The sequence below is a fragment of the Notamacropus eugenii genome, chromosome 4 (assembly GCF_028372415.1).
Source record: "Notamacropus eugenii isolate mMacEug1 chromosome 4, mMacEug1.pri_v2, whole genome shotgun sequence".
Lineage (NCBI taxonomy): Eukaryota > Metazoa > Chordata > Mammalia > Diprotodontia > Macropodidae > Notamacropus > Notamacropus eugenii.
Genome location: NC_092875.1, coordinates 34,665,833 through 34,684,200, shown reverse-complemented (window position 1 = coordinate 34,684,200; position 18,368 = coordinate 34,665,833). Strand labels below are relative to the sequence as shown.

Here is an 18,368-nt window from a genome sequence, read left to right as displayed (position 1 = left end):
GAAGAAAATGAAGCTCATTTTTTAAAATGACAGTTTTTACTCCTTAGAACTTTCTACTGTGCTCTCAATTTTTAATTAATATTAAATAGGCAGACTATATATACAAAGTAAAATTTCTAAATAGGTGGACCGAAGTTGGACAATAATTAAGCTATGAAAATATTTTTACATTATAATGAACAATAGTTATATGATGACTTGTAGATATAACACAGAGGGTTTTTTATTTAAATGAGAGTAAAACCTAAAATTTTCTCTTTTTTTTCTCACAAACCTCTATATCCTGTACCTATGATGCCTATGCCAGTGAACCAAGCCCCCCACTTTTATTAACTGATCTCTTTACATTTAATGTCTTTCCTTCTCCACCAACTGACTCTCCACAGAGCTGCCAAATTAACATCCATAAAACTCCATGTCACCACATGGTGTGTGACTAGGTCACACAAATCTTCACTCACTTACTGTCCTCATCTGATCACAATCTATTGTCATTCTACCTCCCTCTGCCTTGAATCACCAAACCTCATGACTTCCAGTACTTCAAACCCACAGTTCCTTCCCAGGTCAGCTTCCCCTGCACTGGCACATGTACCTCCTTCCTTCCCCACCTTTACCACCTCGTGAACCAGTTCAAGAGTATACTGTCCTCCTCTCGAGTTACTCCCCGCTGCATCCTATCACTACTCTCGTCCTATCAAGCCTCAGCAATGGACAATAAGCACTTTCTCATGTCTACCTATCTGACCATTCCTTCTTAGTTTCTTTTGCTGGACCATCTTCTACACTGTACCCACAAACAGTGGATTTTCCTTAAGTATTTAACTGAGCCCTCTTCTCCCTATACCCTATTTCACTCAGGAATGTCATCAATTAGCATGGATTCAATGATCATTTCTGTGCAGACAATTTTCAGTTCTATTAGTCTAGTCCTAAACTCTCTTCTGACCACAAGTCTCACATCTTCAACTACTTATTATCCCCCTCCCCGCTCTCTTCCTAACTTATAAACTATTGTGGAGGGTACCACCATCTCCCAGTCACCCAGACACCATCTTTGAGTTCTCAGTCTACTTCACCCATATCCAATCAGTTTTCAAGGCCTATCAGTTTTTTCCTTCAATGTATCCCTTTCCTCCGCTCCTTTCTCTCCTCTAACACTGCCACTGTTCTGATATAGGCCATCATCACACCTGTGTTACTGCACAGCCTACTGATGTGTCTCCCTGTCTTGTCTTGTCCCACTCTATCAGCTGTCAAACTGATCTTCTTAAAGCACAGATCTGACCATGTCACCTGTCTAACTGATAAGCTCAGGCACAATGTAAACTGCTTGAAGGCAGGGACTGCTTCTTGCTGTCAGACCTCTTTATCATCAGGAGAACCTAAAACAGTCACTTGACCTTTGTAAGAGTTCAACAAATGGTTTTTTTTAACTGAATTGGTGCAAGTTAAAGTATACTGTTTCCTAGATTAGTCTCTTGGATACTAGCAGCAATGCACACCTCTGAGGGAATAAAGTTACCACATTCAGTCCCATGCCCCAAAGTATCACCTCAAGATAATTAACGATGCTTCACTTACTATTGGCTAGATGTTCTAGTAAGAATATTGGTTTTTGTCAGTTTTTGACAAACAGTTCAGTATTTCTTTTCTCCAAAAATCTGATATACAAAATGATAACAGATGGCTATACAGTTTTGGCATATCTTTACTAAGCATGGGTTATTAATAGGCTAAGATCACATGAAAGCTAAAAATTAGGAGGTAAAAATTAATCCTCCAGTATAATAATTAAGTGTTACAATGAAGTGACTATGGTTGGATTCTTCCAGATCCTTTGAAGCTGAAGAGGATTAAAGCACTAGTCTAGTAACAAAGAGAACATGTCCATTATTTGAGCACTGTTCCAACTGGAAAGGTGGTTTAACGTAGGGTCTAGCTATCACATGTGGAATTTTTTTAGTCACAGCAACTCCTAAAAACCATGTCCTCAGTGATGCAAGCAGAGTACCACTGAAATCAGACCCTTCGGGTACTCCTGTAGCCCTTAAGATGCATGGAAGTGATCCTGCAAGCTCTGGTAGGTCTCTATACAATTGGATGGGCTACAAAACTAGGCCTAGCAAAAGTGGCACCCAACAATCAGTTTAACTAAGGAGAGGGTCCCCACACCCCCCACCAAAAGGGGGTGACCATTATGTGATTGTTTAGCCACAGCAATAACAAAGACCACACAGAGAGACCAAGCGTAAGGTCCTCGTTTCCCCCTCAACAGCAGAGATGTTTAGCTTCTTAAATGGAAGCTATTATTGTCATAAATGAAACACATTCAGTGGAAACACCACTGACTTTTAAACTTCATTTTTCTCAGATAGTGAAACCAGGTATAACACAAGCTAAGTGTATTGCATTTATCTTCTTCATCTATTACTCTGAGTGGAGAAGCTATTTGTAATATTGAATCATAAACACAATTCACTAGGAATTAATCTTTTTCCTATGAGACTATAAAAAAATTGAGAGTTCTTACATCAGCAACTTTTTGCATCAAGAAATGTTCTTATTAACATAACTAACCAATTTCAAGGAAATTCACTTCAATTAATTCTTCTAAAAAATAGGATTACACAGGATAATCATATGTATAATGACCTGATTTCTTAAATTATTGAGTATTGTAACACCTAGTCAAGTGCCTACGTAACTAATGAACTGAATTGCAAATGTTACTTACAACATCAGTCTCTAAAGCCTCAAACTCTTCATTGGTGGCAGTTTCACCTCCATCCCATGGTTCAAGGTCCTTCTCTTTGTGTTCACCATTTACTTTAGCACTGATAGCTGAATCTGTAAAAGCATCTACAAAAGATTTTAATTGAAAGATCACTAAATCAGACAAATAACTGCAAAGAATATTCCTAAGTTACAAGACAACTACATAAGTTCACTGTTAAAGTATGAAATGCAACTTTAGATTTGCCAACACAATATTCACAATAAGGATGTTTTAGAATTCAATTAACTGGGATATAGTTCAATGAAAATCACACATCATTCTGGATGGCTACTACAGATAATTATAAACCAATATAATCTGAGGACATGTGATGTTATTTTTGCTGCTACAGTTAATATTAAAATAAATTATTTTATATTTTTGAAGTGACAAAAAGATACCATCTTTAATAAAGGAATCTTTTGCTTCATGAATCAATTATGTATACATTTATATTGTCCATGGCCAAAAACACACAGACTTTATTCTCCAAACATAAAAGATCCAAATGCTAGGGACAGCTACTTTACTCAGTGGGGCAAATAAAGTATGTCAAACAGAACAAAATCCAAGTGTCTGTAAAACTACTTTGTGTAAAAAAGGCCACTGAAACCATCATAAATTCCAGTAAGGAAAAAGAACCACTCTCTCAGACCTAGGGAGTACTCAAACAAAGGCTGAATAACATGTTGGGTATATTATAATGGAGAATCCTTTCACATATGAGTTGGACTACTAGCCTCTGAAATCCCTTCGGATTCTTAAAACTGGTCATATGTGATTCTGTAAAAGTAGTGGTGAGCCTGGAATCACTTTTTTAAGAACTTGAAAGGCAATTGTTCTCAATCTACTACTGAGGATCTTTCCTCAGTGAATCATTGGCAATCTATCAATACCTTGTTCTCCTGTTACCCAGCAACAACTGCTTATAGGAACTAGAGGGCAGCAAAATCTAAGTGATTAGTTCCTTAAAGAAACATCTTCTTAGCAGGAATGCAGAAACCAAGCAGACATTAAGCATGCAGCAATTAGAGTTAGAGGATCAAATCTACCAGTTATGTGACCTTAGGCAAATTCTTTCTTCATTTGCCATCTGCAAATTTAGAAATGAGATGACCTCTGCGTTCTTTTCTAGCTCTACATAGTTATGATCTTACGATGAAACAGTTTGCAAGTCAATCAAGGTATGCCCTCTGGTGGAGAATGCTGGCTGACAACCCTGGCCCAGTTAGTCCAAGTGTAGGTGTAGCAAATCTGTCAGACACTGCTATCTTCACTCTTGGAATTTGTCAGCATGTCGTACAGAAGGATATTACAATTGAACCTAGACACCCTCTTTCAGATAAGAAAATAAAAGGAAAAAGTACAACTACATTGGACCTCATGGGAACAAACCATCCATAGCAGCTGTACCTCAAGAGCCCTGGTCAAAAAACACAGAAATGATAGGGCCACAGCATCTACACCAGCTGTTCTCCCTCAAACTAACTTCAAAATTACAAAAAGCTGTATGTGGTTGGTAGGGATGATAATCACTTGCAACATTTTCTCTCAGTCCCTCCCTAATATTCAAACCCTAGCACCTAAAAGAATTTAAAGGAGAGTTTCTAATAAAGACGGAATTCAAATCAGGTAAAAAAACCCAGTAGTTTAGTCAATCAAGACTGCCTCCTTAGAAATACTATTAGTTATCTATCTGCCTTAGAGAACTGGGTTCATCAGATCAAAAGGGGGATGTAGGGGTCATCTCATCAAAGCACAGCAGACTAGAGCCAGAGATACGGTGCTCTGAGCCCAGATTTGGCCTTAGACAAGCTTTGTGACCCCAGGTAAGTCCTTTAACCTCTTTAAGCTTCTGTTTCCTCATCTATAAAAAGGAGGTTGGACTTCTACTGTTCCTTTCAGCTCCAAATCAAGACCTCCCAAAAAGGATACAGATTCAAAACTTCTAGCATCTAGCATAGTAGTAGTGTATTTCACATAGTAGGTATTTACTGAAAGCTGCTTGTTTTTCTTAAAGTAGATGATTTGGCAAAAACACAACATTTGTCTTTCTTTTTTGAGTGTCATTTAAATAATGAAATTCATTTCATGTGCTTTTAGAATGTGGGTTTTTTTGTACAATCTTCTCAAAAGGAATTTAAATTCCTACTCAAAAAAAAAAAAAAAAGGGAACTCAAATAAATAAACCTCCATCTACCCATACTAAAACTACTAGTTTCAGTAATTGGACGATCAATTGATGTCTTCAAATTCATGTTAATGTACTATTTATAACAATTGTTAAAAAATTTACAAATAAAAAAACCTAAGGCATTGTAGATTAAGTATCCACTATGAAAGATGTTATGCTTTCGGATGCAGGAAACTAAAACTCATGTGAAAACAGCTGCAAATAGCAAGTGAAAAAACATTTTTTAAATTGAGCACTCCTTTTTTCCCTTTTAGAAGGTATACATGTACAGAAATAAAGGTACCCTGAATTCTATAAAATAACTTGTTTGCCTTTAGGAAAGGGTCAAGACCACAACAAGCTGTCCTCAAATCCTAATTTTGATATGTAAAAGAAAAAAAGCTTTAAGTTGCTTATATGATTGAAAAAAAATAAAGGGAGACTTCCCAATTGGAGCCAACATGAAAAATCATCCATATATTTAGAGTCCACTTAGCAACAACTTTTCAACCCTATAGTGATTTGGCAGACCATGATTTGATTTCTAATAAGGAAAACATCCTACAACTTATTTTATTTTGCTTTGTCCTTCCTTTTTATCATTAATTTGGGGTTCTGAGTCACTATTCAAGTGTCAACAGTTATATATTAACTTCACTGCATGTTCAAGAAACAGCATAATAGAAGGAGAAAGTTCAATAAATGCAAGGTCAAATAATTAGTTTTCATATCATTAAGGGTTCTGACCAGAATTAAAGTCCCACTCTAAAGATGAGTTTTAGGAAATACATTACCTAAAAGCAGAAAGCACAAGATGAATCTATTATTATTTGTTGGACTTTGGAGAAAATCTTTATTTGAAGGGCTACTGTGCTTCCTGGCAATAAATTCTATGTGCAGATTAAGATCCCAGTATTCCAACCATAAAATTTTGACATTAATCATATCACTTCATCCTATGCCTTTTTTAGGCAGTAGAGGCTGACCAAGTCTTACTACATACCTCATTCTGTACTGTCATACAGATAATTTGTAAATACTTTTGAACAAGTACTCTAATTTTGTGCACTGTGGTAATATGTATTATTTTGGTATTACATTTGAGATATTATATTGGAATAGCAAGGAAATCAGTTGGCAGTGAGGTATTCTCTACAGGACAGTGGAAACTGGCATGCAGGTAGATTTTTACAGTGCCATAATACACAAGCCAAGTTTATTCATTTCCATTACACAGTAGAGTGAGAAACGAGCATTATGACAGCAAGATGCAGTAACAAAATGAGACTGCTAAAAAAAAAAAAAAAGTTACCTGTTTCTGAAGGAACTACAGATATAGAAAGAGAAAAAAAAATAATCAGATAAAGTCAAGAAAGATTTAATTCTTCAGTCCTCAGTAAGCCTATCTCGATACATCTATACATACATGTGTATGTGTACATGTACACACTCCCATACATATATACATATACAAAACTATAGAAAGCCTCTGCTGTCAAACACTCAACTCATAAACATCCCACAGACACAAACAACACTGCAGGGGGACTCTCCTTCCCTCTCCTCCCCACATCTACACCCCAAAATCCAAGGCACAACAAATCAGGTATTCTGAGCCAAGGGCTCCAACTCTGTGGCTGGAAGGAGAAAATTAATCACCATCTCTTCCCCTTCTGAAGATGATATTTCCTTGCCACCCCCTTTTCTCTATATTTTACAAATTTCTCTAGTATTTTACAATAAATTTTATCTCAGAAAATCACTTCCTCACTAATATCCTTTTGCATGCATTCCCACCATTTTTCCCATCTTTGCCCAGTGACTTCAAAGTAGTTTCTTTCTCTCTCTTTTTTGGGCCCTACACCATCATTACTGCTGCCATTTGTAAGCCAAAGCTGATTTTTGTCAAGCAACAGACTTAAAGATAAATGGAAAAATGAATTCCATTTCATTTATTTTGCTTAATCACTAGCATAACAATGTTGTTCTCTACATTTTTCACTGCAAATATATACACAGCTAACTGCCATTTATAATATTACTTCATTAGGTAAACAGAGCTCCTAATAAATTTACAAATGAATTTTCAGAACTGCTGGATTCTATACAACGTAGTTTGGGACTACTTGTTCTTCAGAGAACAAAGACCAAGTTCTTAACTACACTTAGAATGAATTCATGCATTTCAAAGACTTATAATTCAGTTGTAAATAAGGTTATATATATAATTATATAATCTTTTTTAAAAATTTTTTTTGAAAAAAATGATTGTTCATTCTTTAATTTTGAGTGACTCACCATAGACAATTAAAACATAAGAATGACCCCTTTGAAAAACACTTAAAACTGATTGATAAAGGTCCTTTACCTTCATCTTCAGTAAAAGAGCTAATTCAACCTATATGCAATTCTACAGGCAAAAGGAATAACTTTGAATTTGAATAATTTTAAGTCAGTCTTTAGTCAAAGATACCTAAGGGGAATCCTAAAAAGTTTCAACAGAAAACTACTAAAAATAGAATAAGTTCAATAGGCTGCCACAAAGATATTTATTCATAATCCTCCACAAAGTTCTATTTCAACACCTGATGATGACAAGGAAGTGGCCTTGGGTCCACAAAGCTAGACCAGGTAAGTGCAAGCTTTTGCAGGTTTCATCATGCCAGAAGTCTTCAAATAAAATCCTAGAAGGAGAATGAGTGAACTTGGAGGTGACAGTTTATAAAAGCCTCAAGAATTATTTGACCATATAAAACCACAGAAGAAAATTAAGTTCTATAATAGCCCTCAGGCTCACAAGGAACCATCTATCTGGCTTTGTGCAAGGACAGTAAAGTATAGAGAGGATGTAATACTCACATTTTTTAGACCATCTACAAACATTAATTTAACAATAGGTATTCCAAATGGACAACCTTCATTCAATTACCAAAAGTTAAAATACTACTGCAAGGACTGAACTACCTCAACAGTGACAATTGTAATGGGGAGAAATAACCAACCAGCAGACAAAAAACAGCTGCAGCTAAATGGTCAGATGGTTCACAGGCTGCCCCTGAAACAAAAAGCAATTGTTGGGGGTGGCTTCAATGACTTGATAAAGTTATTATTGATGGAATGCTTATCAAACTGCAAAGTAAGCCAAGACAGAAAAGATATAAAATATAGTAGACTGCTAAATCAGGAATAAAAAAACCTAATAAAAGTTATTTATATTAAGAAACTAATTCTCATAGGAATAAATATAAAATTTGTATTTAGTTTCTAAAAAATTTACTTTTTAAGTTTGAGGTGACAACAATTCAACTGAAAATGTTCTGAGGTGTTAATGTATTACTGTAAATTCAGTGAGTCAAGTGAGATACAACAGTGGCTTGACATTTAGTGCTTGACAAGCCCTCAGGTTTTCCACATTGGCTGAAAGAGTTCTCATCTCAATACATCCTTCTTTCGGATAACAGGAATGTTTGAAACATTCTAAGTTTGTTTCTGAAATAATATGAAACCATCATGATAATACTCAAAATAATTTTCATCTTTGTGCAGCCATTACATCTAACTCTGACCCCTTCTAACCAAGCTCAGTCTGCGCTTGCAGTTTCTCAATTTCTCATCAAACTGTTTCCAAACCACCAATAAGGTTCAACATTCCTGCACATATGCATACTCCACCAGAATAGCTCCTTCCTTCCAGGTATCCTGTAATCTTAAGGCATCAGCTGTGTAACTACATGATCATCATACTATAATCACAGACAGGTGGCACAGTGGATAGATACCCTGTGCCTAGAGTCTGAAAGATTTTAGTTCAAATTCAGCCTCAGATCATTACTCTCTGTGTGGTCCTGGGCAAGTCACTTAACCTGTGTTTGCCACAGTTTTATCAACTGTAAAATTGAGATAATAACAGTACCTACCTTTTAGACTTGTTGCAAGGACTGAATGAGAACATATTTGTGAAGCACTTCACAGTGCCTGGCACAGAGTAGGTGTATAATAAATGCTTGTTCCACCCCCCCCTTCCTTTCCTACACTGAAAATGGCAAGTTGTTTGAAAAATCATCTAATGCAAACTTTCTTTTGACATGTGAGTAAATGGAGGCCCAGGGAGGCAAAGGCACTTGGGTGGGATGAAACAGCTAATAAACAGGAAGAACCACAACTTGAACTGACTTCTAATAGCTAGTTAGGTTTTTTTCTTCCACATTACTCTGCTTACAAAGGAGATAGTCTCAAGGAAGAGGAATCTAAAATATATGTAGCCACAAGTTACGAAGATTCCTAATAACCTCAATGTAAATTCAGAAAATGGGACTATACTAAAAGTCTACAATGTAACCACTAAGGAATGGACTCTGCAACTGTTTTCTGTACCCTATTTGTCTTTACTTTGACTTCTTCCTCCTGGGGCCTGTCATCAGTTTCTCTTCAGGACACAGAGAAAATTCTAATTCATCAACTTGAGGTACTGAGTCTTAGGTTACTCCTAACATAAGATCCCATCGGGGACATAACTGCATGCTGCTATCTCACAACTGCTCTGGGATCTCCACAAACGTGGCAGCCAGGTTTTTAGGTTAGGCCTGGGAGAGAGAGAATTACTACATGGAATTCTTTTAGACAACAACCATCTGGCAATCCAAAAAGTACAACTATTATATACCCTGAGGTTACAGGTTACTTTAAGAGAATATTTGGAAGCTGTTTGAAGATAGCATACAAGAAGAACTGACTGATCTTTTCACTTCCAATTTCCCATCATATTACATATTACAGCAAAGATTCAAAATCCAAAACCTGGCTGTTGCTACCTCTACTATAAAAGAAAAATAAGAATAATACCCACACCTCACAGAATTCAGAGAAGCAATGAGATATTAAGTAAAGCTCTTTGCAATCCTTAAAACACTATGTAAATTCTAGCCATTATAATGATTATCCAAAATTCACAAAAAAGTAAAATCCTGTCTGTGAGACTTTGTTCTGGACCCAAAATACTAAAAGAGCTATGAGGAAAACTCAGTCATTTGGAAGTAACAGTGGTCATATTGCTCAAAATCTAAATTAAGAAGTGTTACTCCCTTGAAAAGTAGAGAATGAAAACTATTTAGAAGGTAAGAGGCATCTGATAAAATAAGTCTGTAATCCCAAGATCAAGCACACAAAAACCAAAGTCACAGCTTTCACTCCAAGCATGCGGCTATTCCCTTTCTAAGCTGCTGTACTGGGTCATTTTCTTTGACCAAACAATAATGTAGTCCAGCGTAGGTGACCAACTTATTCCCCCTTTGAGTTTCCTCCCTTGACCAAATATTTACTAAGTGTCCACTAGGGGCCGTGAAGGGTCCTGGGGACAAAAAGACACAAACAAAACAACAGTCCCTGCCCTCAAAGTAACTTCTTTTCTACTGGTGAGTAAGAAAACAGGAAACAACATCTACCTAAGAAAAGAAAGACTACACAATTTTCAGAGAGAAGGGTATTCTAAATGGTTATGAGACCGTCAGGAGAAGCTTCAGATAGGAAGGAGCACATGAGCTGAACTGTGAAAGAAACTACAGGTTCACAGAAGACATGAGTAGAGAAATCTTTTCAGAAATGAGAAAAATAGGTGCAAAAGAACAACTATGGGAGAAAAAGACAATCAGCTTAAGCCAACTGTAGAAAGTCTAACAGTCAGCAGGCAGCAAGAATGGCTCTCAATGCCAAACACAGGAGAATGGATCTGATTCTAGAGGTACAAGGGAGTAGCTAGAGCTTTGGGAGCAGAGGATCTGCTGATCAGATCTGCAACAGGAAGAAGAGATGAGAGATCTGGAACAGCCCACCTGAGAGGAGGTAAGTTCCCAAACAAGGATGGTGATGACGTGGGGGAAGAGAAAATAAAATCAAGAGATGTTCTGGAGGTGGAATGGACAAGATTTGGCAATGGATTAGTTATAAGGAACAGGGAAGGGTCGATGTGGGAGATGTCTTTGTCTCTGATGTGACAAAGCTAGGGGACTGCAAAGTGCTATCCACAAAACGAGAAACTCACAGCTAATGCATTGAGAATAACTAAGGACATGGAGCTCCATGGCCTGAGCTCCCATCAGAGCTGCTGCCTATGGGACCTCAAGTAAGTCACTTAATTTCTTTGGGCCTAAGTTTCCTCATTAGTGAAAAGAAAAGGTTGTGTTAGGTGGTCCCTTTGAGCTCTAGATCTAAGGTATTTATGATAAAGAAATGGGGAGAGTTAGGGGAAAGGATACTTTCCAGAAAGTACTGCTGCACTCATGCCGAGGGTGATGTCTCTCTAACTGGATGCCCCATAGGCAGTTCAAGAGGAAAACAAAGGCTAGGTATGTACAATACCCTAAAACTTATAAGAGCTGTGAACTAGTAAGACTTTTGGGGCAGCAAGCATAGATCCAAGAGTTATCTCTATAAAGTTAGCAGTCAAGTCAAGAAAATAATTACTGAGCATTTGCTATGTGCCAGGTCCTGTGCTAAGTGATGGGGACACAAAGATAAAAACACAGTTCTCACTCTCAAGAAAGAGACAATGATAATAATGATAACATTCTAATGGGAGCAACAACACAATTATGTACATGCAAAAGAAACAGTGAAATAGGAGGTAAATTTTTAAAAATAGAAGAGAAAGTGAAACATCAGAGAAACAATTGATCTGGAGAACAGAAGAGAAATAAGAATAGTTGGATTACCTGAAAAATACAATTAATAAAAAGAATCTTAATACAATATTTTAAGAAATCATCAAGGAAAACTGCCTTGAAGTTATTGAATGGGAAGATGAAGCAGAAATAGAAAAAAATCCACCAATCACCACCTGAAAGAGATCCCAGGAAGAAAACTTCCATGAATATCATAGTCAACTTTCAAAGCTCCCAGGTGAAGGAGAAAATATTGGAAGCAACAAGAAGAAAACAATTTAAATACAGTAGGGCTACAATAAGGATTACACAAGACCTAGAGCTACTTTACTGAATAACTTAGAATACGTAGGTCTTAAAATAATATATTCCATAGAGCAAAGGAGCTGGGTTACGCCAAAGGGTAACTTACCCAGCAACGTTAAGTATTATAATCCTGAATGAAAAAAATGGACATTTAGCAAACTCAAAGACTTTCAGGTTTTTGTCACAAAAAATCCAGAACTTAGGGGAAAATTCAACACATAGCACACAGGAGAAATATGAGGTAAAAATTAAAGACCAATTATAAGGGACTCAAATAAGGTCAAATTTGTTACTTCGTATATAAAAATATTAGCAATACACTTATGACTGTTATTATTTGGGTGGTTTGAAAAAAAGGCTTGGACCAAGCTCAGCATGATAGGATGATTCTAAAAAACAGAACTGTGTAGGGAGAGATAAAAAGGAGTAATTACCTCATATGAATCAGGCATAAAAAGAAAAACTGATATGGAAGAAGCAAGTAGAGAAGAGGGCAGGTAATGCTGGAACCTTATTCTCACCAGGAGTAGGTTAAAGAGGGAGATATATATCTATCTGTCTGCATGTGTGTCTCTCTGTGTGTCTGTGTCTTCTAAATTCAGAAAGAAATAAAGCAAGGGGATAGGGTAGGGTGAGCAGATGAGAGACTTTTAGAGAGAAAAGATAGGTTAAAGAAGAGGAGGGCAAGGTAGCGGGAAGAAGTGAGGAGAAATAAGGTAAGTAGGGTGAGAAGCATAGTGAGGAAAAATAGGGAGGAGGAAGATGTACAAGTAACTGTAGCTTAAAATGTGATGGGATGAATTTACCCATAAAATAAAAATGGAAAGCAGATTAAAAATTTTAATTCAACAATATGTTGGTTTCAGGAAACATCATAAAAATAAGAGATACGCACAAAGGGGCAGGAAATAAAGGGCAGGAATGGAATTTATTATGTAAAAAAAGCAGGGATAATAATCATGATCTCGAAGTTAAAATATTTAATTAAAAGCGAAAAATAAAGAAACTACACTATGAGTCAGCAAGATTGTTTTAGACCATTTAAAATACCTTGACAGTATAAAATACCTGAGCATATACCTGCCAAAACGGCCACAGGAACATACAAGCATAAAACACTTTACACACAAATAAACTCAGATCTAAATAACTGAAAAATAATATTTACTGTTCATAGGTAGATAAAGCCAATATAAATTTTAAATGACAATTTTACCTAATCTAATTATTCAATGTCATCCCAACTAAATTAACTAAAAAATTATTTTACTGAGTTAGAAAAAATAATAAAAGTTCATTTGGAAGAGCAAATGGTTAGGAACTTCAAAGAAACCAGGAAAAAAGATGTAAAGGAAGCAGATTCAACAGTAGCAGACCTTAAACTATATTATAAGGGAGGAATATTGTTGAAGTGTAAAAAAGGATAATTTTGATTATTTTTACATTAAAATTTTCTTGTATAAATAAAACCTATGTAGCCAAGAATAGAAGAAATGCAAAAATCTACGGGAAATACTTTAATAGATTATCTCTCAGATACGATGTGACTGGGATGGAATACTGCTATGGTGTAAGAAATGATGAGCTGGTTGATTTAGAAGACTTGGACCTATGAAGGAAGATGCTCGTAGTATGGTCTTACATTTTTGCGTATAAGTATATAAGTGTGTTTTTATAGCTACAGTATGTGTATCTCCACACTTAAACGTAGTGGGGGGAAGGGAGTAAGCACAAAGTATACAGCAGAGAATGAAAGGAAACCAACAAGAAAGCAAAGAAAAGCCAGAAGCTTTGAAAACAATGTGTAGTATTTATTACACAGCTTTTCTTAAAATGGAATTTTGTTGCTTTATATTCAATCTTCTCTTATGGTCTGCGGTGTACATGGCAATGTTTTTTTTTTCCTTTTCTCATTTTGTATCTATATTCAAAATAAAAAAATTTAAAAGAAGAAAAAGAGGAGGAAGGCAAGGGAGTAAAGAAGAAGTAGAGAAATGGGGATTGGGAAAGGCCAATGACAGAAGGTAGGTTGAGGGCTGAATCTGTATGGAATCCAAGGAAGCCAGAAGGAGGAGATTAAGGAGAGCATTCCTGGCACAGGGACAGCTAGGGGAAAAGGTTCAGACCTGGGAAGCAGAGCCTGGTGCACAACAACAGCAAGAAAGCCAGTGTGGCTCTTTGCCACGAAGGAGTTCCCTTAGAAAGAGGTGGACAGACACACATCATGGTAGGCAAAATGTCTTTAATGGTTGATATACAAGTTGTATCCACTGATAGAACACCACAGTGTTCCTGATGCTGACGTCACTTCAGACATCACTGAGAGGAAGATAATGAACCAAGCATAGAATTCTTTGACAACAGGAGCATCCATGAAGTCAATAGATAACAACTGCCAAAATCCTGACTGGATGATAAATATGGATTGAATGAACCTTCAAGAATGAAAGGCTATCAAGTGATGGTGATAGAGAATTAGGAAATAGCAAAACAATTCAGACTTCCCAACTATGACCATTGGGTTGGGGGAAGGAAGTCTGAGTGAATGTGTAAACTGTGCCTGAAAGGGTGCCCAAGGATGCTATGTAATCAGGAAGGAATCAAGACTCTGCAACCAGATGTAAGGAGTAAGAAAAAGGTTTTAACTCAAGGAGCTGATGAGATTACCAAGGAAAAGAAGGTATGAAAAAGAAGATGGTGCTGAACAGGAACCTAGGATACTCTTATCTATGCCTTAAAGTAAAATTATCATCCAAAGAAGATAGCACTTTTCAGATGAGCAAAAGGGTAGATGAGGGAACAAGAGGCATCAGCTACAGGTGCTTGTTGTTTGCCATGCAAGGAAAACAAACAAAAATCAGTACTTCAGAGCTCTCTGGAATTTGTAAGCTACCTGAAACAGATTCTGACCAACACTGTTAAGGAGTCATAGGTCAATATTATTTTCTAAAGAAAAGAGTAGAACACAATGATACAGAATATCAGACTTAAGGCCAATTCCATCATCCATCTGTGGAGATGTCTACTGTTTCCAAATTTTTGAAAGTAGAGGGTGCAGAGCCAAGATGGCAAAGTAACAGCACACACTTTCTAGAGTGCTGCCCCCAAGACCGGCCAAATACTTGTAAAAAATGGCCCTAAACAAATTCTGGGGCAGCAGAACCCACAAAATAATGGAGTGAGGAAAATCTCCAGCCCAGGACAGCCTGGAAGGTTGCCAAGAAGTGTCTATCGTGCCACACTGGGGGCAGGGCACAATCTAACGTGTGCTGAGCAGGCACAGACAGGAAGGGAGACTGAATCTCTCACACCTGTGGCAGTTTCCAGGCTCCAGGACCCCAAAACACCAAGGACAAATTGGAAGGTCAGTAGAAAAAGCCTGTGGGTGTACAGGAGAGTGGAGTGGTCCAGCCCCAGCCCCATAGTGGCAGGGGGAAAGGGAGTTGAGGAACCCGCAGCAGGGACAGAGGCATGGACTGTTTCCAGAGCTCTAGGTCCAGATGTGGGAGGATTGAGCTGCTGACAAGTCCACTCCTCCCACCCCCACTGGAAGGCAGAGATCTACCTTACCAAAGAGCTCAAAAGTCAAGTAAATCACTCAGGAAATGAGCAAAAACCAAAAAAAGAATCAGACTATAGAAACTTACTTTGGTGATAAGGAAAACCAAACCATGCAAACAGAAGACAACAAAGTCAAAGCTCCTCCATCTAAAGCCTCCAAGAAAAATATGAATTGGTCTCAGGCTATGGAAGAGCTCAAAAAGAATTTTGAAAATCAAGTAAGAGAAATAGAGCAAAAATTGGGAAGAGTAATGAGAGTGATGCAAAAAAATTATGAAAAATGAGTCAACTGCTTGCTAATGGAGACCCCCAAAAAAATGCTGAAGTAAGTAACACTGTAAAAAATAGACTGACACAAAAGATAAAAGAGATCCAAGAAGCCAATTAAGAGAAGAATGCCCTATAAGCAGAATTGGCCAGATTGAAAAGGAGATCCAAAAGCTCACTGAAGAAAATAATTCCTTAAAGATTGGAATGGAGCAGATGGAAGCTAATGACTTTATGAAAAAAAATCAAGAAATTATAAAACAAAACCAAAAGAATTAAAAAAATAGCAGATAATGTGAAATATCTCCCTGGAAAAACAACTGACCTGGAAAACAGATCCAGGGGAGACAATTTAAAAATCATGGGACTACCTGAAAGCCATGATCAAAAAAAAGAACCCAGACATCATCTTTCAAGAAATTACCAAGGAAAACTGCCCTGAACCAGAGGGCAAAATAAATATTGAAAGAATCCACCCATCACCTCCTGAAAGAGATCCCAAAAGGAGGAAATGTTGTAGCCAAATCCCAGAGCTCCCAGGTCAAGGAGAAAATATTGCAAGCAGCCAGAAAGAAACAATTCGAGTTTTGTGGAAATACAATCAGGATAACAGAAGATCTAGCAGCTTCTACATTAACAGGTCAAAGGGCCTGGAATATGACATTCCAGAAGTCAAAGGAACTAGAATAAGAACCAAGAATCACCTACCCAGCAAAACTGAGTATAATACTTTAGGGGGAAAAATAGTCATTCAATGAAATAGAGGACTTTCAAGCATTCTTGATGAAAAGACTAGAGCTGAATAGAAAATCTGACTTTCAAACATAAGAATCAAGAGAAGCATGAAAAAGTAAACAGGAAAAAGAAATCCTAAGGGACTTACTAAAGTTGAATACGAAGATAATATTTGTAACTCGAGATTTTTCTCAGTACTAATATAGTTGGAGGGATTATATACATATAGACAGAGGGCATGGGGGTGAGTTGAATAGGAAGGAATGATATCTTAAAAAAATAAAATTAAGGGGTGAGAGAGGAATATTTCAGGAGGAGAAAGGGAAAAATAGAATGGGGCAAATTATCTCTTACCTAAAAGAGGCAAAAAAAACCCCCTTTTTCAATGGAAGGGAAGAGGGGAGGTAAGAGGGGAAAAAGTGAACCTTATTCTCATCACATATGGTTTAAAGAGGGAATAACATGCATATTGGCTATGAAACTCTATTTTACGGTACAGGAAACTAGGGAAGAAGGAGATAAGCAGGGGATGGGGGGAATGATAGAAGGGAGGGCAAATTGAAGGAGGGCATAATTAGAAGTAAATACTTCTGAGGAAGGATAGGATCAAAAGAGAAAATAGAATAAATGGGGGGCAGGATAGGATGGAGGGAAATATAGTCTTTCACAACATGACTTTTATGGAAGTCTTTTGCTCAACTAAACATGTATAACATATATAGAATTGCTTGCCTTCTCAGTGGGGATGGATGGGGAGGGAGGGAGAGAAGTTGGAACTCAAAGTTTTAAAAACAAGTGTTAAAAATTGTTTTTACATGCAACTGGGAAGTAAGATATAGAAGCAATGGGGTATAGAAATCTATCTTGTCCTCCAAGAAAACAGAGGGGATGGAGATATGAGAAGGGAAGGGTGAAACAGGAACAGAAGACTGGGGGAAAGGGTAATCAGAATGCACACTGTCTTGGGATGGGCAGAGGGGAGAGATGGGGAGCAAATTTGGAACTCAAAATCTTGTGGAAATGAATGTTGAAAACTAAAAATAAATAAATTAGAATTTAAAAAAAAAAAGAAAGTAGAAAGGGAGGAGAAAGAAGGGGAAGATACATAAAATACTGGGTTTTACTTCTAACCAAATTCAAACTTGGTTGGGTTTTTTTTCCTGCCCAGATTGAGATCATGCTGCAGTTATTCCCCCTCTTCTATTTTTGGTTCCTAACTGGTCCAATAGCTAGAAATAACATGTTGGTAGGAGAACACAATCCCCACATGGCATTTCCCTAGAAAGCAAAGAACTGTATTCTAAATAATCATTAAGTAGAGTTGCTGCTGTTGTGTTTGTCCTTCACTCTTGAAGAAGACCATGACATCAGAGAGATGACATGACTTGCAGTTGGTGTTGATTTGAATGAGGGAGGCTGTGCAAGGTCACCAGCTTCACATTTCCTCCAGAACCATCTGGGTCCAGTGGCCAGATATTCATCAGGATAACTGGAGATGGCGCAGGATGTAATGGAAAACCCTGGCCTTTAAACTAAGAATTTTCAGATTCTCACTTTGAGTGAGGTAAGGCCTATTCAGTAAACAGGCCTCTTTAAGAGGCAGCTAGGTGATGCAGTGGATAGGGCACGAGTCAGGAGGACCTGAGTTCAAATATCACCTCAGACACTTACTAGCTGTGTGACCTTGGGCAAGTCACTTAACCCCAACTGCTTCATCCTGGGTCATCTCCAGTCATCCTGATGAATATCTGGTCACTGGATTCAGATGGCTCTGGAGGAGAAGTGAGGCTGGTGACCTGCACAGCCCTCCATCACTCACAACAAAATCAAGTACAAGTCATGTCATCATTTCTCTGATGGCATGGTCTTCTTTGGCAACGAAGGACAAACA

General features: G+C 37.4%; 1 protein-coding gene across 8 annotated transcripts in view; it reads right to left on the bottom strand.

Moving 5' to 3' along the window:
- The window catches only part of ATXN2 (ataxin 2), a 118,941-nt gene that overhangs the window by 48,237 nt on the left and 52,336 nt on the right, over positions 1-18,368 (bottom strand). For all 8 annotated transcript variants that reach the window (XM_072600448.1, XM_072600446.1, XM_072600444.1 and 5 more), the window contains exon 6: positions 2,738-2,862. In XM_072600448.1, coding sequence (XP_072456549.1) covers positions 2,738-2,862 — 125 coding nt within the window. The remainder of the gene's footprint in view (positions 1-2,737; positions 2,863-18,368) is intronic.